The 26,502-nt window shown below is 44.5% G+C and overlaps 1 protein-coding gene across 9 annotated transcripts in view; it reads left to right on the top strand.

The window, feature by feature from the left end:
• Window positions 1-26,502, top strand: part of AUTS2 (activator of transcription and developmental regulator AUTS2) — a 778,310-nt gene that overhangs the window by 523,191 nt on the left and 228,617 nt on the right. For all 9 annotated transcript variants that reach the window (XM_064394839.1, XM_064394833.1, XM_064394832.1 and 6 more), the window contains one exon: window positions 13,919-13,948. In XM_064394839.1, coding sequence (XP_064250909.1) covers window positions 13,919-13,948 — 30 coding nt within the window. The remainder of the gene's footprint in view (window positions 1-13,918; window positions 13,949-26,502) is intronic.

Consider the following 26,502-nt stretch of genomic DNA (forward strand, 5'->3'; position numbering starts at 1 on the left):
GATGGGAGTTGTCTCCTGTTCCTTTATTGCTCTGCCATAGTAAGGCTCTGCCTTGTGCTTCTGTCACTGTGCCATGTGTTATGCCTCGTGTTTTCCAGCCTTTGTTTTTAGGAGTAAAGCTCAAACTTTGGGAGGTGTGGCAGGACAGGAGCCTGGAGATGGCACGTCCTGAGTGCAGCCTCCAGCCAGAGATCTCACCTGCCTGCATCTTCTCCCTGGGGCAAGAGCAATAAACTCCTGCTTCAGCAGGAGCCTGCAGAACCTGAATTCAACCAGGTTTGTGTGTATTGACAAGAAATTATTGAAGAAGCTGTAAGTGTGTGGGGTGGGAAGAAATGTGCTCTTGAGCTCTCCTCCATTGGGCGGGGATGGGAGCAGAGTCTTAGATAAATCCACGCCTGTATCAAAGTATTCCTCACTTCAGAGTATCCACTGGCATCTCTCCCTTGCATGTTAATAATTATTTTTTAGGAGCTCTGATGGAAAATGTAAGGCTGCCTCCTATAATGCTTTATGAGAAATTGCTGTCTCCCCCTCTCCCTTGCTCTGAAGGACCCCATTGGTGAACATTTTAGGTTTGGTATTGAATTTCCCGTAGATCTCTCCCGCATCTTTTTATGATAGCTGCCACGCAGGATAGCTCTGCTGAATTTTCCTCCAAGATTAAATTGGTTGTTCAGATTCTTCTCATAGTCTTTTTATTTCCCCCCTCCCAACAGTCCTTCACATCCATACCAATGGCTCTGCATCATCCTCTTTCTTTTCCTGTATTTGTAAATCACAGTGTCCTCTTGTAGCAGACTTTTTATTGATTACTCAAAAGAGGTAGTCGAGCTTAATAGCAAAGCTGAAATGAGTCTTGAAGAAGTGCTATTCCTGCAGCATGATAAAACTGAATCCTGTGAACATGAATAAGGCTCAATATACACAGCAACACCAACACCAAATTCACTGTAAAGGCTGGCAAGATCTACTGTTCCTGGGAAATGGGAAAACCTCCTGGCTCCAGAGTAAGCTCAGAGGTCACTCACAGCCCTTCAGGATTGTTCCAGCATGGAGAGAGCTTTTGTCACTGAATGGAACTGGCCTGAATTGCTGGATCATAGGAGATCCGAAGCATTAACAAGCTGGCTGTGGATGTAGGAGTGGAATGATGTGGATGTTTAGGGATTTATAAATTCACATCATTTAAGGCAATGAGGGTGTGATCTGCTGTGACCTCCTGTCTAGCACAGGTCATATGATCTCACTAATTAATTGTACTGCCTGGAGTACAGTAACTCTGACTGAATGAGGGCATAACATTTAGGCAAGGTTTTAATTTTTTATTCATTTTTTTCAGTTAGGGAAAATCTGTCCTGTTTTTAAGTGAAGAATAATAAATTATTCCCCATTTTTAAAATATGTAGCAGTCTAAATTTATCTGGGTTTTACCCATTGCATCTTGTTATTCACTTGCTTTTTAGACTGAAGATAAAGCCTACAGAGGTTTTGTGGGGAGAACATGTGTGAAATTTCAGAGCCTCCCTATTACTAAATTTTCAAAAGAGATGAGAATGGAACTTCCAATCTTTTGGTATCTACAGTCTATAAAATAGAGGGAGCCTCTACCTGTCCAAAATATCCCTTGTGAAATTCCAAGGCTCTGTATTCACAGAGAATATCTCTGGAGAAAGCAATGAATTTCCTTGCCCTACCTAATCCATCTCAGAACTGCAGATCACAGGTTGAGTAGTTTAAAATTCCTTTCTGTACAAGATGCAGGTGCTTTGCTGGGATCATCCAGCCAGAATTCAGTGTACATTTTTGTCTGTGGGGTAGTGGTGACCACAAAGATTGAAGATATGAAGCTTCTGCTCCTTCCAGACATCCTTTGGATCCTCATATTGCCAGAGAGAGTTGTTTGGCACCTCCTCCTGCTTTGGTGTGTCCCTTCTTTCTTGACAGAGAGTTTGGTGGGAAGTCCTGTGTTTGACATTCAGGATGTCCCTGGCCCTGATGTGGGGCTCACCTTTGGAAGAGACAGTTTCTGACAGTGTGAAGTGTCATTGCACTGAAAAAGGAGCACGTGGGCAGTGTCAGTAATGCTGCATTGGCCACAACCCTGCTCCAGCACAGCTGCTGCTAGCAAAACTCCTGCATTTTCCACGACCCTCCTGGACAGGAATAACTTTTTGAGCACTGAGCTAAAAGCCAGCTATTCGAAGCAATCCCTTGCCTTGGCTGTGACAGGTAATTTGCCACTGCTGATAACAGTCATGGAGCCTGTGATAATATTCTTGATATAGGACTAAGTCTGGGGGTAGGTTAATGCAGCATTGGTGAAAAAAAAAACCCAACCAAACCCCAAACATTTTTCTTCTATCCATGCTAGGAGAGCATTGGTGGTAAACTGACGACCTTGTGGATATTTTTCCAGGAGGATGGCTCTTAAAACAGATATTTGGGTCTTACCTGAAGCTGAGGGACAGCAGAGGAACAGCTCCAATCTACTTTCTGTAAGCAGGGACAGGACCCAGAGAGCAGCTGGAGCTGGGTCAGGGGAGGGTTAGCCTGGATTTTGGGAAAAGATTCTTCCCCCAGAGGGTGCTGGCACTGCCCAGGCTCCCCAGGGAATGGGCACAGCCCCGAGGCTGCCAGAGCTCCAGGAGCTCCAGGGATGCCCAGGGTGGATTGTTGGGGTGTCTGTGCAGGGCTGGGAGCTGCACTGGATGATCTTTGGGGTCCATTCAAGTTTGGGATATTCCATAACCCTCCCACCTCTGTGCTGTGCGTGGCCATGAGCACTGTGAGCCCCAGTGTGGGGTCACTGCAGAACTGCAGAACCACCCCGGGAGCAGCAGCTGTGGCTCAGAACAGAGGAGGCACACAGGGCTCTGAGTGCAGGAGGTGCTCAGGAAGAGAGAGCTGGAGGAAATGAGAGCTTCCCCTTCCTGTCCTGCTGGGACACACCGAGGTGTCATTCCTGCCACTGCTTCTTGCTAAAGGGGGGCTGCAGTGGGGGTGCTCTGCTGGACAACACCCCCCAGCTGTCAAAGAATCCCAGGTTGGGTGGAAAGAGACCTTAAAGCCCATCCAGTGCCACCCCTGCCATGGCAGGGACACCTTCCCCTGTCCCAGGCTGCTCCAAGCCCTGTCCAGCCTGGCCTTGGGCACTGCCAGGGATCCAGGGCAGGCACAGCTTTTCTGTTCAGCCAGGCAGCGATGAGTATTCTTATTCTCAGCCACTCCTTGAACAAAAAAAATGGCAGAGTTCAATTGATAAATCATATTCCTACCTCTAAAATGAGAAATACAACTCCTGTTTTAAATTAAATTCTTATAGTTGCTGCATTCTAGGGAAAAAATAATGCTTTCATTTCCTAATAAGAGATCACAGATTCCAAATTATAGAAACATGTATGTCTAAAAGGAAATCTGAGCCAGCAAGGCCAAAGTGTGCCATTGTCCTTACAATTTATATTTACTTGCTCTACATTTAGAATAATCCTTCTCTTCCCTCAGGTCTAGCACAGACAATTTATCAATTGTACAAAAATGATAAAGGCAGCAATAAATAATAATAGTAATAATAATGCATAACAACTGTGCGAGTGATGAATTATAAAGCAGACAGTGGAAAAGGGAATGAAAGCACAGCACAGAAGCCAGTTTGCAAGGCTGAGTACACAGGCTGAGCTATTTTTCTGGCATTATGACAATGAGGAACATTTATGGGAGTTTGCAAACAGCTTAGAACACAAATCATTTTGTTTCAGGTTATATTTGTAGGGCTTTGTTAAGGGGTTTTTAGTATCCATTAAAATCCAATATTCAGAGGTTTATAGCTCAGCTGTTAAGGTCTTATCCCTAAGGATCAATTGTTTTGGGTTGTTTGGGGAATTATTATTACCATTATTATTTATACAATTCGGTTGAACTTATTTAGGCTACTGTGAAGACACAGAACTCAAAAGCTAAAGAGGTCTTGTGGGGGAAAGAAGAGAAAAGATGGATTTTTATAATTTATGTTTTGTTTCAGATATGATTTCTACATCTATTTTGTCCTAGAAATCAGTGGAATCTCTTTGTGTGGGCTTCAGTAGCCATGTTGTGCTCAGAGTTGCTGCAGCCTGCACAAGAGAGCAACCCCTGAGCAGTGCTGTCAATGCTGGATTGCTGCTGCTCTGTGTTCATTGCTCTAAGTGAAAATAAAAATAATTTTCAGTTGGAATGATATAATTTTCCAGAGGTCATGCACTTTAGTTGGTGGAAGATGAGATCTATACTGAAAATAGGCATGGTGTGTCTAGGGCCTGATCCAGGTGTTAATGCTTTTTTTCTTCTTTTTTTTCTTCTATTTACTGAGACCAACATTGTCTAAGAAAAATGCCTTATTTTCCTGCACACTTCATAAACACATACAGTGAAAGTAAGCAAATCCTAGGGAATGTACCATTGAATAGCCCAAAGAGATGAGAAGTAGAGGGCTGACAGCAGAAGGGAGTAAGTGACTTGCCTGAGGTGATCCTGATAGCCAGTGACAGAGGTGGATCTCCTGAGTCCTAGCCCCAGGCTATCTTTCCTCCATCATCTTGCTTTTCAACCACAGTGCAGTATTTTTGGTGAGAGGTGAGTCAGATCCAAAGGGTATTGCTGGATCACTCCCAGTTAGGCGGATGTGGAGGGTTAAGGACCTGACACACAGGGAAAAGGAAAAATAACATATCTGATAGTTGTTTCATAAACAAGCACGGGAGCAATGAACTGTGATCTTGAGAAAAAAACATAAATTCTTAAAGTGCACCTATCTTGGAATTAATATAGTGACTGTTCTTATTTAAATCATTTTCTGTTGTACCCAGCTTCCTTTGTGGCAGTATTTCCCAGCTGTTTTTTGTTTAATTCTAAATATTCATGACATTAATTCTATTTAAGTCCTATGCTGTTATCTGAGACAAAATGTCAACATTTTATGACAAACTGCTGTATCCATTGCTTAGAGTGTCCCCGAGGAACCTGTTTGATGTGGCTGACTATCAATCTCTGATGGAAAACCTGATTGACACCAATAAAAGCTTGGTAGTTCTCATTTCCCCATTTAAAATGATCCAAACAGCTCAATAGCCATCCAAGATCTTTAGAGTGTTTTTAGCCTGTGCATAATTCATCATGTCAATTATTGTGCTTTTTTAACTTCCAATTTTGGAATATCAGACCTTCTCCATCAGATCAATAGAGCATCCAGTTGCTCTCTCTTTACCCTTTCCTTTCTTGCTGCAATCACACGGGCCCCAGGTTCCTTTTGGGCCCTGGAGAGGCATCTTTGCATCCTCTTTGCTTCCTTTGCCACAGCCTTTTTCATGGGTTATTCTTTTTTACTTGGCTCTATGAAGTGTAAGCTACAGACCATCCAAGATCTGTCATGCATGTAGAGGAAAACAAGTTGTTGCCTCCAACCTCTTGATTCTGTTCTCAAAGTTAGCTCAACCCTCACTTAGCTGGTTGGGTTTTTTCTCATTGTAATTTCTATTTCTGGCAGCAGTGAAGAAAGGAAGAGAGACTCAGACCCCAGACTGTGAATATAATGCTGACAGTAAGAAAAAACATTTAAGAGGAATCTCTGTGAGATACTGAGGTCAAACTTTGGCCATCTGGCAGTTGGGAAGAGCCATGTGTGAAGGCACACCAGGCACCTGCTGAAGGCAGAGCTGCAGCAGCAAAGCTTTCAAAGATTTGCTGGCTGCTCTCAGCCATCGCTTGGGTTTCATTTGTAGCTTCTCTTATCGAGCACAATTTCTAAATGAGGATGGTTGCTTCACTTTAAGGACGTACAAATGACTTGCCCTCACCTGTCAAGCATGATCCTTGTATTTTACCAGGCCCATTATGAACGCAATCTTTCTGTCGAAAATTTGCATACCTCCTTTCTTGAAAAGTAATGACAGCAATTTCTTTCCCCGCGCTCACTTTCTGAGTGTCTCATTTAACAGCACCTGGGAAACCGACAGGCGCAGAGATGAGAAGTGAAAGAGAGCAGTTGATTAAATCATCATCAAGTCGGGCCTCAGAAAGTCAATTCTGCTTCCCGTCTGCAATGATATCCTTTTATCTTAAAGTAATGAGCTATGGCACTTTTGCATCCGGTAATGCGATAAGTTCTATTAGCATGTTCCATTTGCTTCACAAGCAAGGGCAAGTCATTTCAGTAAGCTCATATCACTGCAATCAAAGCAATTGGCTTCACAGGCAGAGAAGAAAGAGGAAAGGCTCAGGGTGATTTTTATGGATCACAACACAGTGTAAAAAATAGATTCTTGTATTATTTTAACCCGTAACATGCTTTGCTTCTTATCAATCAAGGTGTTTTTATTTCATTAGCCTCTAAGTACCTGGAAGACTCAAATTCCAAACAGAACTCATGAACTAAGACCAGGAGTTCTGGAAAATAAGAATCTTTTCTTATACAGATAACACCCACTAATGCAGTATTAGGCAGTGACTTCATTAACTCCTGATTAGTTTAAATCTTTCCTATCGACTTAGTCCATCAGTACAAATGCACATTTTTATGATTATTTACTATTATTTATTTTTTTGAACCTTGAAAAAGTACTCGTGAGTTGAGAGGATGCTAAACATGACATTACACACTGCAAATTGCCATCAGTTGAGAGGCTGCTAAAAATAACATGACAGCTGCATGTTGCCTGCAGCCAGCAAGGCAGGTAAGGAGGAAGCAAATGTGCATCCCGAGTCCCAGGAGAGAGCATGGAGGCATTTCCCCTTATGGAGCCCTCAGGAGCTGAGGCAGAGACTTCACCCTTCAGTTAAAACAGAGAATGACTTCCTGAGGTCAGGATTCCTGTGTGTGTGGCTGGCAGTGCCTGCTGCCAGCTGGTCTGGTGGGATTTGGGTGCCTGACTTTCTGAGGGTGCTGGGCTGAGGAATGCATGGCATTGTTAGTTTTCCATCTGGAAAACACATTTAATTCCCCCCTGGCCCTGGTGGGAGCATCATCCTGCTCTGGGGAGGGCTGGATGGGGCTTGGGCAGGTGTGGGCAGTGACACCATGACAGCAGTGACACCTGGGCAGGGACACCATGAGGAAGCTGCTGCATCTGTGGCATCTGGGCCACAGAAGGTGCAGTAACCTCCAGCCCAGCTCCCTTTCCAAGGAACAAAAGAAAATGAGTTTCTTCCAGGGCTGGTTCCACCTGTCCCTGGGGTGACACGGAGCTGGGGCAGCCTGGCAGGACAGGGGGTGGCAGCTCTGTCCTGTCAGCACCCAGCAGCTCCTGTGTCATGTCCCCAGCAGTGCCCAGCAGCCTCACAGAGCCTCCCACTGCCACAGCTCCCAGCCTGCCCCTGCAGGGAAAATCCCTGCAAATCCAGGGGGCAACACAGCAGAACCAAACCTCAGAGCAGGACTTGTCTGTCAGGGTCTTCCTGGAGGGAAATCCCCCCTTGGCTTTACAACAACTTCCCTGTGGTCTACCAGGAATATTTGGGCCTCCCAGCAGGTGCCAAGGATAAATCCATGTCCTAGAGAAATGTAAGGTGGATCATCCTTATCCTGAACAGCAATATAATCCAGAGTTCTCATTTTAATACTCAACATGTCATTCTTTCTAATCAAACCATTGTTTTGCTGATGGTGGAGCTAAAAGGAACTACCAGTTGTGTCATTTTATAATATAAAACAATCATACAAGTCCTGAGAGGGAGGAATTAAAAAGAATTGCAGCTGAAAAACATTCTAAGTTCTGAATATTTTTCTTGTAAGGGGCCCAAGATAACTTCAAGTGTCCAAGACTGATACATTTCAGCTGAAGTGGTTTGGATAAAATGGAATTCAGATTAAAGGTCAACATTGCAATCTTTTGTCCAGACTTAGGTAATTTGTGTAAAATGGGACTTTTTGGTGAATAATCCATAATTTTAGCTTTTAAGAAAGCAGACCTTAAACTTCTCAGACCATCTCTGTTGCAGAGCCATTCCTTACAGTGAATCGCAGTGGATAATGGTGAGGAATTGCTAAGCAGACTGTGATGTTAACCAATTTGTGAGATGCTATATATATATAAGATTCCTTGGCAGGGAGCTCCGTGCTGAATGCTACTTGCAGCAAAGTCACAGATAGGAAGGAAAGAAGTGAAATTCTTGCTCTTAGTTTCTTTGTGACTCTGCCGGTCTCCATTTCATCAATTAGAAAATTGCCCATTTATTCCCTGTCTGTGTCTCCTTTCATCTAGGAGATGTTTTTTTCTCCTTTTTTCTTGGAAGCAAAGGTCTAATTGTATAGCTAAAATACCATCTTTGCCCTTTCCAGGGCTGCCAGTTTGTCATTGGTGGAGAGATGGACAAGAATATTGTAAATGTCAGTGTGAACAGGCTGAGGTCTGGGTTTTCCCTCATTTTCTTCAGATTTCTTTTCAGCAGACAGATGAGTAGAATCACTTTGTTCAGAGCTGGCGTTGCAGCAGCTCTGACTCCTTTGGTGGCAATGATAAATGGCTCCAAGATATGAAATAGCTGTTCCAGCAAAGTCCATTGAGCAGAATAGAGAACAATGCCCTCCTCAATGTCATTGTACATGAGATATTCAATGATTGCCACTTTTTGCACAAGAATGTGTTCAATCAGCAAAGTACAGAGAAATCCATGGTGTTGCTTCAGCCTGAATGAGCTGGCGAGGTGGCTCAGACCTTTACTCAGCTTGATTTGGACCAGGCTCTCTCAAGTTATTAAAATGGGCTCAAATTAGAGCTGTCACCACATAGGGTGTCTGATTTTTGAAACGTGGCTTTGGGATCAGGCTCATTCCACAGGTGCTGTGGGAAATTTGCTGTGCATTTTAACTTTCTCCACCTGGGGCAGAGGGCTGGGGAGGTGCAGCTAATCTTTAACCTGATCTTCAGTTTCCCTTTTCTTCTAAAAAACACAGCAGCAATTATGCCTCAGCTGGGAATTGGAAAGTTCTTTTCCCACTTCCCACTGCAGGTCTGTGTGTGCAGACCCCACATTGCAGGGAATGCATCTGCTGCAGCCCAGGCTGACTGCAGGGCTTCAGCAGGTTCAGTCTGGGGCAGAAGGAAGAGCTTTCTGGTTTGTTGGTACAGAGAGTTTTTGCTTTGGTACGTCTTCTTCCTCATCTGGGCTTGACTTTAGGGATAATTATTTGAATTTTGACTGAATCACACATATGAAGATGCAAGGTTTTGGGTCATTAACTCTGATTAGCATTTCTGGAGCAGGGAGTTGCAGAAATACCTTTGCAAAAGGAAGGTGGAACTCTTGGCACGTGTGTGTGTGTCAGGTGATGTGATGGCTGGTGGCTTTGGTTATTTAAGGGATTGGAACAGTTTCAGTGATAACTATGGCCACTTTGTGCAAATCACAGTCGGTCTGGTCTCATTATTACCCCAGATATATAGAAATCAGGAGCACCCTTAGTATTTTCATGTGTCCTGTAAGATTTTTATCAATGAAGATCATTTTGAGTGAGCTTTACTTGCTTTGAATTTTGTTGGTAGTGCCATAGGTCCTTTGAGAAAATCACTGAGTCCCTTCTGGCCAGTACAAGACTTTGAGAAGCACAAAATAGCCATTTTCCAGACTCTTCCCACTGAGGAGCCTGTCAGGCTGTGATCTGAGAACCTCTCACAGCATTTGGGACCGTGTGCATGTGAAAATTTGGCTGTCTAGGGGGCTGTGGGTGCTCAGCAGCTCTGCCCATCTGGGCTTCACTTTTTTGCCCAGAATGAGCTGAGGGCTGGCCAGGGGGTGGTGTAGGGCAAATTAGGCAATTTGGCTCTGGGCTCATCTCAAGCCTGGCCTGCAGGGGCTGTAATCAGTCACAACTTGTGTTCAGAGTGGAGACAGTAAGTGCCTTGAGCCTGAGAATCAGAGCAAGAAGGCTCTGTTTGTTCAGGTGTGAAATGTGTCTGCAGCCTCCTTGTCCTGATTTGTCACATTATCACCCTCAGCTTCCAGTGAAGCTAGTGGCAGTTATCCAAAAATCAGGTCATGCTATCTCTGAATGATATTTTGGATTCCCAGTTATTTGCAGAATATTCCAAGGCAGCCTGTGCACAAAGCCATGGTTTCCTGAAAAACAGGGGAGAGCACTGAAAAATGAGCTTTTTGTAATAGACATGGAATACTGAAACACAGCCCAAAGCAGAGGGCCAGTGCAAAGTATTTCCATCGCTTCAATTCCAAAACAGTCTGGCGCTCTGAGAACCACAAAGCACTTAAATCATTTTACTTCTTCCTGTGGCCCTGGGAGGTAGGGAAATGCTGGAGGAATTGAGGAATTGAGCGAGCAGTGCAGACTCGAGCCTTCAAATTGACCAGTAATTCTGAATAATCAACTTCACGGTTGTCAGCTTCGGTTCCCAAAATGCCTTCTCCAGCCGTGGGTAGCAGTGAGGCTGCAGGAGGTGGAAACACCTTGTGCTCCTGCACCTCTGGGGAGAACTTGCACCCGGGAATGTAAATGAGCCCATCAGAGCACGGGGGGCTGTGTGTGAGCAGTGCCTGGGCTGACCCTCAGCCATGGGGACAATGTGCACTTGCTCCAATTCTGTTTCCAGCCTGAGTAGCAAACATCTTTCCCTTTTTGGCATTACCCCTGCACACAAACTGTCTGGTGGGGGGGTGTGCAGGATGTGCCAGTGCAGAGTGTGTCCTGCACACACACATACACACACACAGACACACACACAGAGGTGCTGCACAGATACCCAGCCCCAGAGCAGTGCTTAGAGCCCTCTCATCCTCTCCCTCCTTTTTTCCTTCCCTCCAGCTGCTCCGCAGAGCTCTGCCATTGGCCCAGGACAGCAGTGCTGGCCAGTGGGTTCTGCCCTGGTGCCCAGCCCCTCTGAGAGAGGCCAGGAGCTGCCCCAGAGCCAGGCTGGCCCAACGCAGGGAGCTGTTTGCTGAGTGCATTTATTGCCTTTGCATAATTTATGAACTGGAGGGCTTTGACCATCATCTGTCTCTGCCAGAGGCTGGCACGGAGGGCTCTGGAGGCTGGAGCTGTAAATTGGATGGTGCACTCCAGCAAAGTCCGGGGGTCAGTGTGGGAATTCAAGAGCAGGGATGGCAGTGTTTGCTCCCAGTGCCATGTGCAGCAGAGGCAGTGTTGGCAGCCACCCCGGCTGGCCCAGGCACAGAGCTGTCACTCACGGGCATGCTGCAGGGACAGCAGCAGTTTTAATGGGCTTGGCACCCGCTCTCTCCCATCATGGGCACCAGTAGGGTCGGTCCTGCGCCATATGCTTAGCTCTGGAGACAAGGTGCTGCTGGGTACAGCAGTAATTATTTGATGTGGAATTAAGCGGACCTTGAAATTAGAACTGGACTGTGGGAGAGCAGGAGGTGTGGAGTTTAACACTTTGGTGGAAATGGCCTCCCCCTGCCACTGCTCTGCAGATTCACTGGGGTGTGGGGAGCTGTTCTGTTGGCAAATTCAGATGTCAGTGCTGGCAAGTTCTCTTCTCCCCAGGTACCTCCACGCTGAAGGGAACACAAAAACCCTGAGCTTCTCCAAGCTTATGAGTCAGTAAAAACTGCAGCAGAGATTCTTTAATTTAGACCAAAACTGGGCTAAAGGAGAGGCTGCAGAGTGCTCTGGGCACAGCTGGGTCACAGGATGCTGCTCATGTGTCTGGCACCAGGAGTGGGTGGCACCTTGAAACCCTCTGAACCCTGCTGCTCAAAGAGAACTGCCCTGGCCTGCTTAGACATCCCTTTTGCCCCCTTTATTTTCACTTTTGCATTCAGTCTGATCAAGACTTGGAGTTTGCCTGGAGGGTGAGCAGAGACACAAACAAATGGAGCAATTGCCCCTTTGCTCCCTGGTTTGAAACACATAGGAGGTGTGATAAAGAATCCTGGGGAGGCCATGGTGAGGGAGCTCCTGGCTCTGACCGTGCAGGGGGAGAAGGTGACAGAGCCCCAAAGCTGAATTTTTGCAATAGCTGTGAAGTAGAAATAGTAAATGGAAAATCTTTGTGACATTCATGCTTGTGACATGCTCTGTGATTCTTGGGGATGTCCTGTGCAGGGCCAGGAGTTGTTCTGGATGATCCTGGTGGGTTCCTTCCAGCTCAGGAGGTTCTCAGATTCTGTGTCCAGATTTTCATGGATTAAAATCCATGCACTGGTTTGCTTTTTTGTAAATGCAGGGCCTTGCTCATCTTCATACCAAAATCTCATACAGGCAGTCCTGATGAAGTCAAAATTCATTGTATTTATGGGGTAAGGTAGGAGTACTTTATATCAGTGCCCTGCTGTTCCAGAAATGCTTTCCTTTTGTCAGTTAAGTGGACTCTTCATTAATTAGAACATTGTGTGAGGTTTTCAAAATTAAAGCTAAAATTGTCCCCTGTCTTCATGTGTCTTCTCATTTGTTTGTTACCAGAGTAAATACTCTGGTATTAAATAGGTGCAACTAGTGCTATATAAATCACATCAGGTATTAAATAAATTTCACTTCCTTTTCCATTTGAAATCAGCTGCAAGGAGATTGTAATTTTATCTAATCTTTCCTTCATTTAAAATTAGTTTAAAAATACCTAGATATAGTTCTTAGCTCTAATTTGTTAGTACATAGCTCAGTGGTGTAGGGAAGGCACCTTTTTACCCCCTGTACTGATGAAGACAAGGGAAAAGCAAGTGAAACAGAAAAGTTATAATTAAACAACAGACAGAAGATGAGTTGATTTGTGCAAGTCAAGTATGTGTATTTGTGGGAGTATTTGGCTGTCTGTTCACATCCCACTGTATAGTTAACCTTTGGAATTCACAAAATATAACTAATTTTAAAGCAATTTGGTTGACTTATAAAAATACTCAAAGATGATATAAACCCATAAAGATACAAATACATAAAGATATAAGTACACAAAGAGCTTGACTGAGTGCTGCAAGAACCTGACAGTCAGCTGGTCCTTGGGTAGGAAAGCCTGGGTCTCCTGTTTGGTGATGTTTTCCTTGCAAATGTTTGCCATGAGATCTGCATAGCTCAGTCTTGAGTGATACAGAACCTACAGCTGTAGAAAGAAAGAAAACAAACCCACAGAAGGAGCTGCAGGTACCCAGAATTTGGTGGGAGGGATCAAACCTGTGAGTTCCAGGGTTCTCAGAGTCCTGTTTCCAACACAGCTTTTGTACTTCCAGCAAATGCAAACATGGTTTGGGTTCTGATGCTTGTCTTTCAGAAACACTGAGTGTCTCGTCCTGCTCTATTCCTACAATATTTAAGAATTGAGCAATGGCACTGGGTTAATATCAAGACTCTCTAGAGTTACCACTCAGCATTTTGTAAAATTGTGATGTCTGGGCTACTCCTAGAGAACCTGGGGGAACCAGTGGCTGTGGAATGTTCCAGCTTCCCTGTGATCTCTGGAATCTTCACTTCAGCAGCCATAAGCAAAGGCACAGGGTGACCTTCCCTGTGCTCCTGGAGAACAGCAGCCTTGCAAATGCTGCTCTGTGTGCTGGGCACACCTGAGCATCCCCACGGAGCCCCTGCTGCACTGCAGCCAGCGTGAGGAGCACTGCTCATCCAAAGGAAACACACCAACCCTCTAAGGCTGTTCTTCTTCTTCCCTGACCCAGTTTTGGAGTCTGGACGTGCCCCTGCACCACCAGCTCCTGTGTCCCTGGGCTGAACTGGCAGAGGGCTTTGCAAATGGCTTTTGGTGTGTGCAGGGCAGGTTTTGCAACACTCAAACACAGAAATGTGTCCTCTGCAGCAGCAGTGGGGGAATTTCCTCCCATACAGTAACTGACCTTGTTTCCTAAAGGTGCCAAATGTGATACCCAGCATTTGTGAATGTATCACCCATCTTGTTCACAGAAATATTTATCTTTTTTATTGCTGTAGCAAGCTTCTCTTACCTGTGCTTTTTCTGTTTTTGTGTTTCAGTGTGACAGCGACAGTGATCAAGAAGAAAAGGTAAGAAAGAAAATCAGTATGAAAGCAAAAGTCATTTATTGGATTCCCTTATTCCTGTTAATTTATTACTTATTCAAAGTTTCTTCTTGGTCTAAGCTAAAGCATCTCTATACAAAGAAAATTTCTGTCTCTAATTTATTTTTGGAATAGACCTCCAAGGAAAGAGAATTCTAATGAATATTTTGGAGGCCACACAGTTCATCTTTAAGCATATTGATGCCATGGTCTGTGTGGGTTGTTTGTGAGCACCAGTCTCACTTCCAACCCTTTCCATGGCTACACTTCCCCTTGGAGGTTGTAGCAGCAGCTGAGTCTGTTGGTAACCCTCACATTTGCACTTCTTAACAGTTATTTAACCACTGTTAGTGCCTGTTGTGCTTCTCTGCAGGCAAGGGCCTGAAAATTCCAACTGAAGTGTTATGGTTGATATATCTATTTTTTAGAAATAACATTTGGAAACTGTACATTAAGTCAAGTAACACAACTTGCTGAGCACTGTCTCCATGATTTTGGGTTTCTAAGTGGGAAAGGGGAAAACATGAATGCTAAAAGAGTCAGTCAGTGGTCTCTGATGCTGCCTATTGTTTAGAAGAGTAATAGTAATTAAGAACTGGTATCCATACTGGTGAATATTTTCATCCATTATTTTATGTTGTGAACAGACTAACCTTCTTTCTTTGGAAAAACTGAAATAATTATCACAGAAAAAAAACTGGTCTAATTTTTTTATTTCCAGGTTGGATTTTGTGATTTTTATTTGCATGTTGAGCCTTAAGGGATGTTTTGATAATGTAACCACTTTTGCCTCCTCTTTCCCTGGATAAATTGGGGGATGGAAGTCAGGGAAGGGTAAAATAATGTCAGAAAATATTGTTCCTATAATAATGTTGAACTGGTTAGAGTTTCATGAGTGGTTCTGTTAACCAGTTCCAAGGCAGGCCAAGCAGAGGAGAGATGACCAGGCTGGTGTGCAGCTCACCCAACAGCCAAGTGCAAATATGCTGTAAAATCCAGAGGGAAACAATGAGTACAAAAATCTCTTTCCATGAATTTAATCAGTTTTCTACAGGGTTTTTGTAACAGGAAGCCAAGGAAATTTTCAAACCATTCTGTATATAACTTCCAAAGCTTTGCCCTTCAGCTCTTTTCCTAAGTAGAGGATTTTTTCCTCATGTTTCTTAATAATTTGCTAACTATGTTAAAGAACTGCTGTTTACTTTGAAATGCAATGATTTTCCTTGCATAAGGGAACTAATCACTGGAGTTAATCAGTGTGACAACAGAAAGGGGAGGTTTTGTTGGGTTTTTGCACAGAATATTAACCTGCACTTTTCAATATGAATTTTTAATGCATTACCATTACATTCCATCCTGTGAAGTGATTATTCATTTTCAGGATGTTCCTTATGCAGAGGAAGATGATAAACTGAATTTCAGCTTCTATGTTTATGGCACCCAGAACTAAAAGTGTAATTTCCTGTCACTGCAGCATTTATGGAGCTGAACCTTTGCCTGTTTCACTGATTTTTTTCTCTTGCAGCACTCCTGTATAAAAAGGCAGAGGCAGATTTTGGGGATGGAGGGGAGGTGCTGGTTCAGGATGGTTTCCACAACACAATACAAGAGACAATCAAGACCTCACATAGAATATCCCAGTACTTGTGTGGGCAGGATTTAAAATCCAGATGTGTATTCCATCTCTGTGATCCATATTTTCTTTTTCCCTTAATGAAATGAGATTAAGTGCAGGCTTAAATATCCCTAAAAATCGAGTGCTTTTCAAATGTCAGAACCAGACCCATCTTTGAGCTCTACAGCTCAGGCCCAGCTCTGAGAGATGACTGCTCACCCTGGCATATTTATTCAGGCTGTGCTGGCAGCCCAGGCAAAGATCTAAAGGCCTTGTTCTGCTGTTAATTTGAATTCAGCATATGTAGCCTGTTATAAAATGCGAGACATCATCATTTGAGCAGGTCAAGCATATTCAGATGAAGACAAATGGTGCTTATTTGATTTTCTTAAAATCAGGAAATGAAAAAAGTGCTCTCTGGAGAAATCATGTTCTGCCTGACTTAGATGATAGAACAAGGCATGTACCCCAGATAAGAACAGGCTGGTGGCTGGGTTTTATCTCTGAAGGACGGTGGGGACTGTCAGCTCGCTGACATGTGCATTATCCATGTCATTTTAAACAAAGTGACCTGCAGGAAAGTGCACTCTGCCGTGACGTGATAATGGGCTGTTGGATGACAGGTAAAGTACACACTATAAAGGAGGCTGTGCGTTATTCCTTTATTTAACTGACAAGTAGAAACTTCTTTTCTTCAGACAGGCAGGATCTTTTAGATCTCTTTCAATAGGACCCAGAAGATTTTTGAATTCCTGTTTTAAATGAAATAACATTTTTAGGACAAAAAGTTCCTGTGAGCAAACTGCACTGGGAGAAGCGAGGATGGTGGATCCTGTCCAAGGGAGCATTTCATCAGTGGTGCCCAACATCCTCAGTTTTCATTAATAGCCAGGGGAGCTGGGGGTGCTCAGCAGGATTAGAGGTTTGAAGATCCTTTACCCAAATGCCTTATATCATGATGATATTGGCCTCCAGCTGTGGAGCTGTTCTTGCAGTGAATTGACAAATTGCTCTTGGTTGGACCTTGCTAGGTATGTCCTGAGGGTTGTGGAGTTGTGCCCCTCCCACCAGACACAGCTTGGCCTGAAATGTTCCTGGGAAGAGGAGATCTGCTTTTCCTTAGGGCTGTCTCTTGCAGATTGTGATGCCCTGTTGTGTACAGAATGCAGGGTAAATTGCTGCAGAGCAATTCTGTACTCACTCTTCAGAAAATGCAAAGGAAGCACTTTTGCTTCATTTAGGATTTTTGAGGGCAAACCCCCGGTGATCCTCCACAGGAGATCCACAAGAGGTAGAAATAATGCATACAGGTACACATTTCTGCAAGAATAAGTAAAACCTGGAATCCAGGAAGAATCCAGGGCCTTTGAATGAAAGTGTCAGGAAAGGTGTGTGACAGATGGAGGGGCTGAAGGATGAGCTGGCTGAGGCTGGCCTGGATGGGCCACTGGGAGCAGCAGAATGAAGGAAGGAGCAGGAGCAGGAGCTTGAGGAGCAGCTGATGCTGAGGGGTGGCAGGGGCAAAGGCGGTGCCTCAGCCTGGTCCTTCTCCCTGACTTGGATCCCTGCCTATCTGGCTGTAAATCACAGCTGATATCTGATCTCTGCTAGGTGATGGCTGTGCCTCCAATCCAGCCTTTAATTGGGAGCCACTTTCTATCTGTGTCTGCCCTCAAATGAGAGGTTTCTCCGGAGGTTTCTCCTGAAGAAGAAACAAGGATATTTAATTGAAACAATGATGCAGCCCCTGCTTAGCGGTGCTATAGCTGAGGCTGTGTCAGCATCTCAATTTTAAATGACATATTTTGGGTGGATAATTTGTCTATTTATATAGATTCATGCTCCTTCAGTTTGTCACACAGGACTGGACTGGAGCACTCAAAGTAGACATTTCACCCTCCTGTTGCTGGAAAGTCTGAAGAGGTAGCAGGCATGCCTGTGGAGGGAGAGTATATTTGGAAGACTTGCATCAGAGTGAGAAGCACTAATTCTTAGAGAGATGTCATTTTCCATCCTGGGATCCTTTCAGCAAATGCCACTGGGATTTCTTACTGAATCAGAAAAAAGTCTGGATCCCAGGGGAACTGAGATTTTCTCCATTAAAAAGTCTGTCAGTCTTACTCTTTGAGCAGGTCTCCAGAGCTGATAATCTAAAATTAGGGCAAGCTATTGCACAGCTGACAAATTTAAGTGCAACTGTATTAGCTTTTGATATCTTGATACAATCTTATAAATTATACCCATGGTGATTAATACAATATTAAAAACATAAGGGCAAACACAAATTTGTCTTCTGAAATCAAAGGAAAATTTGTTTGGAAAAGACATACAAAGAGCTCTGATAAGAAAGTCAAGTGCTAAAGATGAGGTTAGAAATGAGGTCCTGTTTCATTCTCCATCTCTACCATCTCCTCTCACTGCTCTGTTTAATTTTAAAATTAAAGCCTCAATCTGAGGCACTTCAGTGATTTTTCACTTCTTAAGGAAATACTTCATTGATCAGGGAAGCTGCTTTGCAGTGCACACAGAGCAGGGCTGCTTCTGGCTGGAGCTGTACTTTGATAGGGTTTGCAGCCTAAAAAACCATCACTATTGATGCCTTAGTCCTGTGTTTATCTCAGGAGCACCCGATCAGTTTGGGAGGCTCTTGAATGCCTCTGAACAAGGTCTCCAGGCCCAGCAGTGCCTGGCTGCTCCTGGCTGCAGCCCAGGTGTCCCTGCTGGGCTGGGCTCAGCTTTGGTGCCCCTGGTGCAGGATGGGGAGAGACAGAGCCAAACCAGTGCCTGAATTTGCCAGGGATTGGCCTCTGTTCAGAAGGGGAGAGTACCCAGGGGAGGGACTGGGATTAGGATGAGTGGGTGTTGTGCCTGCCAAAGAGCCTGTGCTGGTGGGACTCTGTTGCTTCATTATTTTTCTCTTTGAAAGAAAATTTTCTTCTTTGAAGAGAAAAGTACTGTGCTGTTAGAAGCATTGAGAGAGCTGAAGAATGATCTTTCTTGTATCAGATTATTTTTAATGATAATGATGACACATCTGATTGCTTTAAATCAGGTACAAACCAAAAAATGGCATGGGAAATACCATAAATGACTCTGCTATGCCCAGGTAAAAGGGATGGGGATGGCTATTCTGCACCAAAGCATTCACACCTGCACTCTCTGTGTGTTTCTGCAACACTTTTGGCCAATTTTTTTGTGTGTGGACTTTGGAGAGACATTTTGGAGTAGCATTTTGGCAGATGTGTGTCTCCTAGTTTATTGCACCGGCTGCATTTCAGTGGTTAAATAACCACATAAAGGGTTTATATGTTTGTGTGTGTATGTAGCTCTTCCCAACTTTGCAAACTCGGCTGATTTAGGTAGTAATAAATGCTCTGATAAACCAGAGAGGGACCTGGGAAGGGCCTGCTAAAACCATGGCACAGCTCTGGATAAATGCAGAGTTTGTTGGTCATGAACTTCAGGAGCCATTGCCTCCTGCCCTGCAGACCTGGAATGTCTCTGCTGAGAGCACAGAACATCCTGCTCAGCTGGGGCAGAGCTGCTCCCTGTCCTCCTCACCCCAAAGCATGTGTAGGACACAGCAAATTGTCCTTTCCAGGGGAGCAGGAAGAACCCAGAACAGCCCCCACCACTGACTGTGCTGGAGAACAAGGCCAAAGAAGGCAGCAGCTTTGCACAGGGCTGTGCTCTCTCCATTCTGCAAAAGCTTTGTCATAAATGGATTAAATGGTGGTGAAATTGCTTTATGCCATCTTATATACAAATGTAATATATGTTACATTTTTAAACAGGTGCAATCCACTCTCATGGGAGCAGTTGCATCAGTTTGGGATTTTTCTAGTAGGGTGCTTGGAAACAAAACTGTATGTGGGATATTTTTTCCTCACCCCTGGGAGGAATGAGGGAAGGAAGAGTTTGGGTAGCACTTAAAGGGGAAAACATCCCCCTGGATGGTGCCAGGGCTGTGGCACAGGGACAGCTGGGAGCCAGCTACATTTATACCACCCTGCAGTGCTACACTAATATCTCCACTCTTCTTACAGTTTAAAACTCTGCCAGGGTTTCCCTTTGGTGTTTATGCACTGCTGGAGTATAAATAATAAATTACAATTTTCCTAGCCTGAAAAACTTTAGCCATAAAGGGAACTCATTTATTGAGTTGTTCAAAGAAGGGCCGACCATCAGAGTTGGGCTTTTTTTCATCCTGTTCCTCACACTTCTCAACCATAAGCGCAGGTACAGGAAGATTGGGGGTGGTTTGTAGCTAAAACTTCAAAATGTAAAGTGTGTCAACTCCAGCCTAGTAAGAAGAAGAAAGAAATTGGTGTGTGGCCTTGGGTTGTGTGAGACATTGATGTGTCTCCCAGTTGGGGAACAGCGAGGAAGCACGGGGGGTTCCTGTGGGTCGGAGGCCCTGAGGATCCTGAAGGGAACTGGCTCGGGGTGGGAGCTCTGGGGGCTGTGGAGGGATCCTGCCCTGCCCAGGTCAGATCTCTCGGGTGCTGGGGCACAGCTTGGGCTGCCACAGAAAGGCTGAGGGGCTGCCAGGCCACTCAGCCCCTCTGTGCTCCAGGAAGGGCATTGCTCACACGAGGGAGCTGAAAACCCCTCGGATGGTGGCTACCAACCACCACGTTTGGCAAACGAGGGGAAACAGTGGCTGAGAACCCAATTTCAATCAATTACTTCGGGTCGTGGGATACCGCTGTCTTACTGTTTGGCATATATTTATTTTGGCTAAGGGTAGGATTAGAGAAATCATTCCTCAGTATTATTCCAAAAAATTATTTCTGCAGAGCTGGGATGTTTCCCACAAGGGCGATTTACCCTGCATATTTGTACAGGTGTTGTCTTTTTAACTCTGGAAAACGCAGCACCTTCAACTTGCCCCAGGGGTGAAAGATCACCCAGCCGGGCTCCGGCAGTCGGGAAGCATTTCTTGCTGTTTAAGGCCCATTAGGAGGGAAGATAAGGCTCCTTTTTATTCATTTGCCGTGCCACACAGAGGGCCCCCGCAGTCAGAGTGGCAATAAGCCGAGCCCAGTGTTTGCTGTGAAGGATGCGGCGGTGGCAGTGGGGATGCTCCGGGCCGGTCCCGTCCTTTGTCACCGCTGTCACTCGGCTCAGGGAACGTGGCTCCTGCCCTCCCCCGGCCCCGCTCCCCTTCCTTTTTTTTTTTTTTTTGGTACCCATTTCGTGTAGAAAATTTGTATTTACTTTGGGAGTGTAATTTGTTCCTCATGGATAATGTGACCCTTAGCGGAGCTGGATCATGGGTTAGTTGAAGTGATATTTTCCGCTAATGGTAGTCGTACATCATTGCTGTCAGCTCGGGTTAGGAGGCAAGCACATTACAGCTCCATTTTACCTCTGCAGGCATCTGGGATTATTTGCCATAACTGAGTATGACATGACCACACTACAGAGTGCATTAAAATTTTACTAGCTGCTCAGGCAAGTTGCTTGGCTCCAGCCTGCCTGCAGGCAGCCGCAGTGACGGATACCTCGGAGGTCCTGACTCCTGCACCAAGGATACTCAATGTCAATGGCCCAAACAGGTTTTGCTCTCCCCAGGGCTCGAGCCCAGCTCCTGGCAGTGAGTAAACAATGCAGGGCTGGAGCAGGGGAGGGCAGGTTGGCACAGATGCCCCTCCGAGGGTCCCTGGCGTGCTGGTGCCCCAGCACTGTCACATCAGTGTCTTGAGACACTGCTCAGCCACCAGGGCTTAAAAAGTGTCATTTGCAGGCTGTCTTGTGGGGATAAAAATAAAACCATTGTACGAAGATTCAAACTGATAGCAAAAAGCATCCAGGGCTATGGAATGGTATGTGTTAAATGTGTAACAGGCATGGAGCATGATACATAACCAGTGTGGAATATGCAAATGCAGCAAATGCTGATGTCATGAGTGTATGCTCATGCTGCACTCGATTTTCTGCTCTGTGCATATGTGCAGAGTTATATTTACACCTGTAGGAGCACACACCTGTGCCCAGTATTTTAATTTTTTATCATTTTCATATAAGCAATTACTGTACTCAAACAGGACTTCAGAATAGCAGCCATAGCTTATCTGCATGTGTATTATTTTGCAGCATGTGTTTTCATGTATACAGATGCCTGCTATGAAAATCATAGACATTGCTTTCATTGAACATATCTGTTTATATAGATGTACATTATTTGCAATGTGTCTGTTTGTATATATTGACATTACAAATTAGAGGTATAGCTATACAGAGAAATGTGTGCTGAGGAAACTTGGGGGAGAGGTTAAATTGAACATAGTAGTGGTTTTAAATGCTTCTTGAAAAAGCATAATATATACCCCATGATAATTTTATTGCAGCCTCCTGGTGGTTTTATAAATATCTACAACACACGTCTGCGCTGCCCACAAGCTCTCCTCCCTACAGCAGCACTAATATCTATAATAATTTCAGGCAAAAGGTACATAGTTATACAGGGTGCTTCTGTAAGGTAAGCAGGGACTGTGTGTGTTTGAAATCCTCCAAGTTGGTCTCCTCTGTCCTCATTCTGTTGCTCTGTGAATTAGCAGATGGAGGAAGAATGGAAAAACCCCAGTTTTGTTTGTTTAGCTTTTTTGTTTTCTCTTTTGAAGTGTTTAATTGCATTTGTATTCATTGTTAGATGAGAAGAGGGGTGGGCGGCTTGTGGGCTCATTGGGGGAAGATTGTCTGGGCTCACAGAGTCATGGAATGGTTTGTGCTGGAAGGGACCTTAAAGATCATCCCATTCCAGCTCCAGAGTGCCCTGAGTCCCCACCTTTCCCTGTGCAACCCTGCCATCCCAGGTGCACGCCACCTTTTCTGAAGTGTCCCAGGCCAGGTTGGACAGGGTTTGAGCACCCTGGGATAGTGGAAGGTGTCCCTGCCATGGCATGGAGGGAAATGGGATGAGCTTTAAGGCCACTTCCAGCCCAAACCATTCTCTTTCTGTGATCCCAAGTTTCAAGATGTGATACTGATTTGCAGGTTTTTTTGGTATAACACATTCCTGGCAATAAATATTCCCATTCTAATTGCAACACTCAGAGCCAAACTTTATTATATGCCCAAGAGTTTTACCTGTGCCTGGATTGTAGGATTTGATTCTCTGTAGGGGAGGAGAGAAGAGGAGATTAAAGATTAAAGCTGCTGATGTGCTCAGTGCTGTACAAGAAACAGAAGAGACACTTTCAGACATCTCTAAGGATAACATGCAAATTCCTAAAGCCTTCCCAGCAGCTTAGATCACAGTAAGAAAGACATTCCAAATGATAGATAGTTTTGCTTGTTCACTTTATAGTTTTACATCTCTTTTTTATGTGTAGCAAAACTTTTATCAAAGTGGTTCCATGAAGGGTGTACGTGGGAATGCCAGGCAAGATTTCACTTTCAGGTGCCACTGGCACAGAGTGAGTGAAATCACAGAGTGGTTTTCTGATCTTGCACGTAGCAAGTTGTGATTTCAACTCAGGAATGATGTGTGTCTCTGTGTGCACACAGTGCATGTGCCCACATGCTCTCTCTGTCCTGAAAGATGAGAATTAAAACTTAATTTAGAATGTTTGAACTGATCTCTTAGTATATTGAGAAGTTTTGTCTGTTATTTTGCACAAGTGTCTGTACACAATACACACAAAAGTAAGATGAGATGTCCTGAAAGGAAATCTGTGTCCTGAAAGGTGCAATTCTTGTGGTCACCACACCCCCATGGAGCTGCTGTTGGTTAGATCTGAGCTTTGGAGGTGTGTTACTGGTATTGATGAGTGGGCACATGTGATCTGTGTGTGTGGAGACAGACAGAAATCCAGTCTGTGGATCTTGGAGGTTGGCCATGGCCAAACATATCTAGGTTATACAAAGTGTTCTTTAAGGATTATATGTTATTCAAGCATAATATTCATATACACTTTATGCTCTTGAATAACATCTGTTTTTCATTACAAATCAGGTTTTATAATCATGTATGAGGCATGCTCCCCATTCCTGAATGTCTGTTCTCACTTTTCCTTGAAAAGGAAAAGGCTTGGGATTGCGAGCTGAGAAGGTGAGACATTTCTTTGGAGGTTTCTTTAGAAAGACAAGAAAAAAAAATACATACAGAACAAAGTTATGGCAGTTATTTAATGGTTTTAATAGTCTTGGAGGCCACAACACATGTAACCGTCTCAGGTTTCTCACAAACATATCCAAGGACAGGCTGAAAACAAGGAGACAGGAAATTAAATGCATGCAGAGAAGAATTGAGAAGGATTCCAGCAAGGACCGTGCTGGTTCTCTAAATACTTCTCTCAGTGTGGCTCAGGGAGGGCATTGTGGACCTGGAAGTGGTATAACACAGCTACCATGTCCCTTGGATTCCACAAATTCCCCAAACAGGGCAGAAGTGAGGAGAATAACACGTGGTTTGAATTAGAGCTGGGCCTGCAGGTACCAGCAGAGTGAAGATCATTCTGGGCTTTCATCTTCCTCTTAACCCAGGGCAGGTTTGGCAAAACCTCTCCCTCCCTCCTCCCTCAGGGCTTTGCCAGCCAAGGAAACCCCTTGTCCCAAAGCCTCTGCCTGCTCTGTCAGCCTCCAGGGGATGCCTGGGTTCTTTGTTGGAAGGAGATGTTCTGAGTCAGGGAGTGGGAGTTTCTGGGAAAGCAGACCCTGACCCTGGCTGCTGTTGGTGGGGAACTCCATGAATGTGCTGGAAGCATCTCAGAAGGCACCACACAGGAAAACAGGAAAAGCTCCAAACAAGTTTATCTGGCAGCTGGCAGGTTCTCCCAGGCTCCCAGTGTGGGCACACTCTGATGTGGCTACTGGTCTGCACACTGGGAGCTACTGGGGAGCTGGGATGTGCTTTGCTTTGGAAATGAGTGTACACTGACTCCTGCAAGCCTTTTTGTGACCTCTGAAAAGTCTGGAGTCACTGGCAGGCATTACAAAGATGCCTGGTTTGTAATTCTCTTTTAGTAGGAAACACCAAAAAGACCTTTTTGTCTTTAAAAATTGCCTGGGCTTTCTAATTCGTGCTGATCTCTCTCCTGAAAATGCACCACTGAATTTCTGGGCTTTGCAGGCTGCCTCAACATCCTATTTCAGCTGACTCTGGACAGGCAGACAATATTAAACAAGGTTGTTCATTCATAACAAAAGCATCCTAATTGAGTTACATTATTACATTAACTGTAGCAATCAGATTGAACCAAATCACTGAGCGATAATGTCATTTTCCAGGGTATCATTTTTAGGAACCAGTTGTCCTGTAAGATGCAATAACTCACTTAATCCTGTGGAGTTTATGGTGACTTATGTATCATATCAAATTCCTTACTTTCAGGGAAAAACTGAGCAGTTAATGCATGGCTGTGAATGTGCAAGTGATGAATTTATAGAGAAACATTTAGCAGATCCTAGACAAACTGAAGAATGAGTGATAGTCTATAATAATCTCAGAGAAAGGGGCTGTTCTAGGAACGGGTAAGACATGAAACATTTTCAAACTGTGAACTTCTGCCAACGCATGGGAGGTACAGTTTGTTTCAGGGGCTGATAGATGGCTGCTTTATTGGCTCTGAGCTGCCCATGGAGCACAAATTGTCAGCCAGAGACTGGGAAGGAGGATGGAGGTGAATTTTGGACTGTGCATGCCAAATGTTTACAGGTAACCTCATTTAGAAAACTTGGTTTCTGATGGCATTTTTATGTGATGCCAGGACACTGCTGCGGATTCCTGTTAAAGTAGGAAAAATTGAAAAAAAAAAAAAGAAAATTAGAGATTTTTGGTTGGTTGGTTGGTTCTGCAAAATCATGATGAGGAGAGGAGATGAGGAGAGGTGTCAGAGTGAGCAGAGCAGAGGGATGGGAGGTGGGACAGGCCAGGCTCAGCCCCACTGAGGTGCCCTGGGGGACACTCTGGTGGCAGCCCTGGGAGCCACCCAGCCTCCCAGTGCCCGTGAGTTTCTCCTCCTGTGCCCTGCTTTGTTCCTGGCCACACCAGCATTTCAACTCCCAGGAACGGGGTTTGCCTCAGGCATTGGTATGAGCTCAGTGTGTTCCTTCTTCCTTCGTGGTGTCTGGTTCAGGCAGCCTCGTGGCTGCAGCCTCAGTCACAGTGAGGGGAGTTCATCCCCTCAGACTCCTGAATCCTGCTTCCCAGTTCACCTGCTGGTGGGAGCTGAGAACCCCGTGCAAAACCCTTACAGCCCCTCCACTGCCTGGAGCTGAAGAGGTGGAATATAAATATTACACAGATATCTAATTATATAAAATTTATTTATAGAGATATTTATATAAATAAATTCAAATTAAATTATATAATAAATTATAAATTATAATATTAGAAATTAAGTTATCATTTATTTTAAATAAATTATATTTATTTATTAATTCTATTTATTTTAATACATATTCATTATAAATTTTATTTATGTATTTATTTATATTATATTTTTTTATATAAAATAAATTATTATTTTTAGAAATAAACCCTTCCAGCCCCGTGCAATGCAGTCCCTGCTCTTGGTTACACTCCCAGGGTCACTTTGGTGATGGTGCCAGTGCCCACAGTGGGGCAGGAGGGCTGGTGGGTGGGGTTGGTGTTAGGGGGCACCAAAAGGATGGGGAGTTGTTTTGAATATAGCAGAAATCCACAGCATTTTGTACTCCCAGGAAGATCCAAACATGCTGGAAGATGGTAGTTATGATGTTAGTGTGTCATCAGAAATGCAGTGGAAGAGCAGCTCCACCAGACTTGTGCAGGATCACGAAGGAGCTTCTGTCTCTCTCTCCTGGTCCTAGAGCAAGATCAGCTCTCACCTTATTCCTTGCATGGTCTTTGTCTGTGGCTCCATTTCAGTGCAAATATAAGGTTCAAGACAGGAGACATTTGGCAACAGAAGCCTGAAATCCAATATTCTACTATTTT

This window comes from Passer domesticus, chromosome 19 (assembly GCF_036417665.1).
Source record: "Passer domesticus isolate bPasDom1 chromosome 19, bPasDom1.hap1, whole genome shotgun sequence".
Taxonomy (NCBI): domain Eukaryota; kingdom Metazoa; phylum Chordata; class Aves; order Passeriformes; family Passeridae; genus Passer; species Passer domesticus.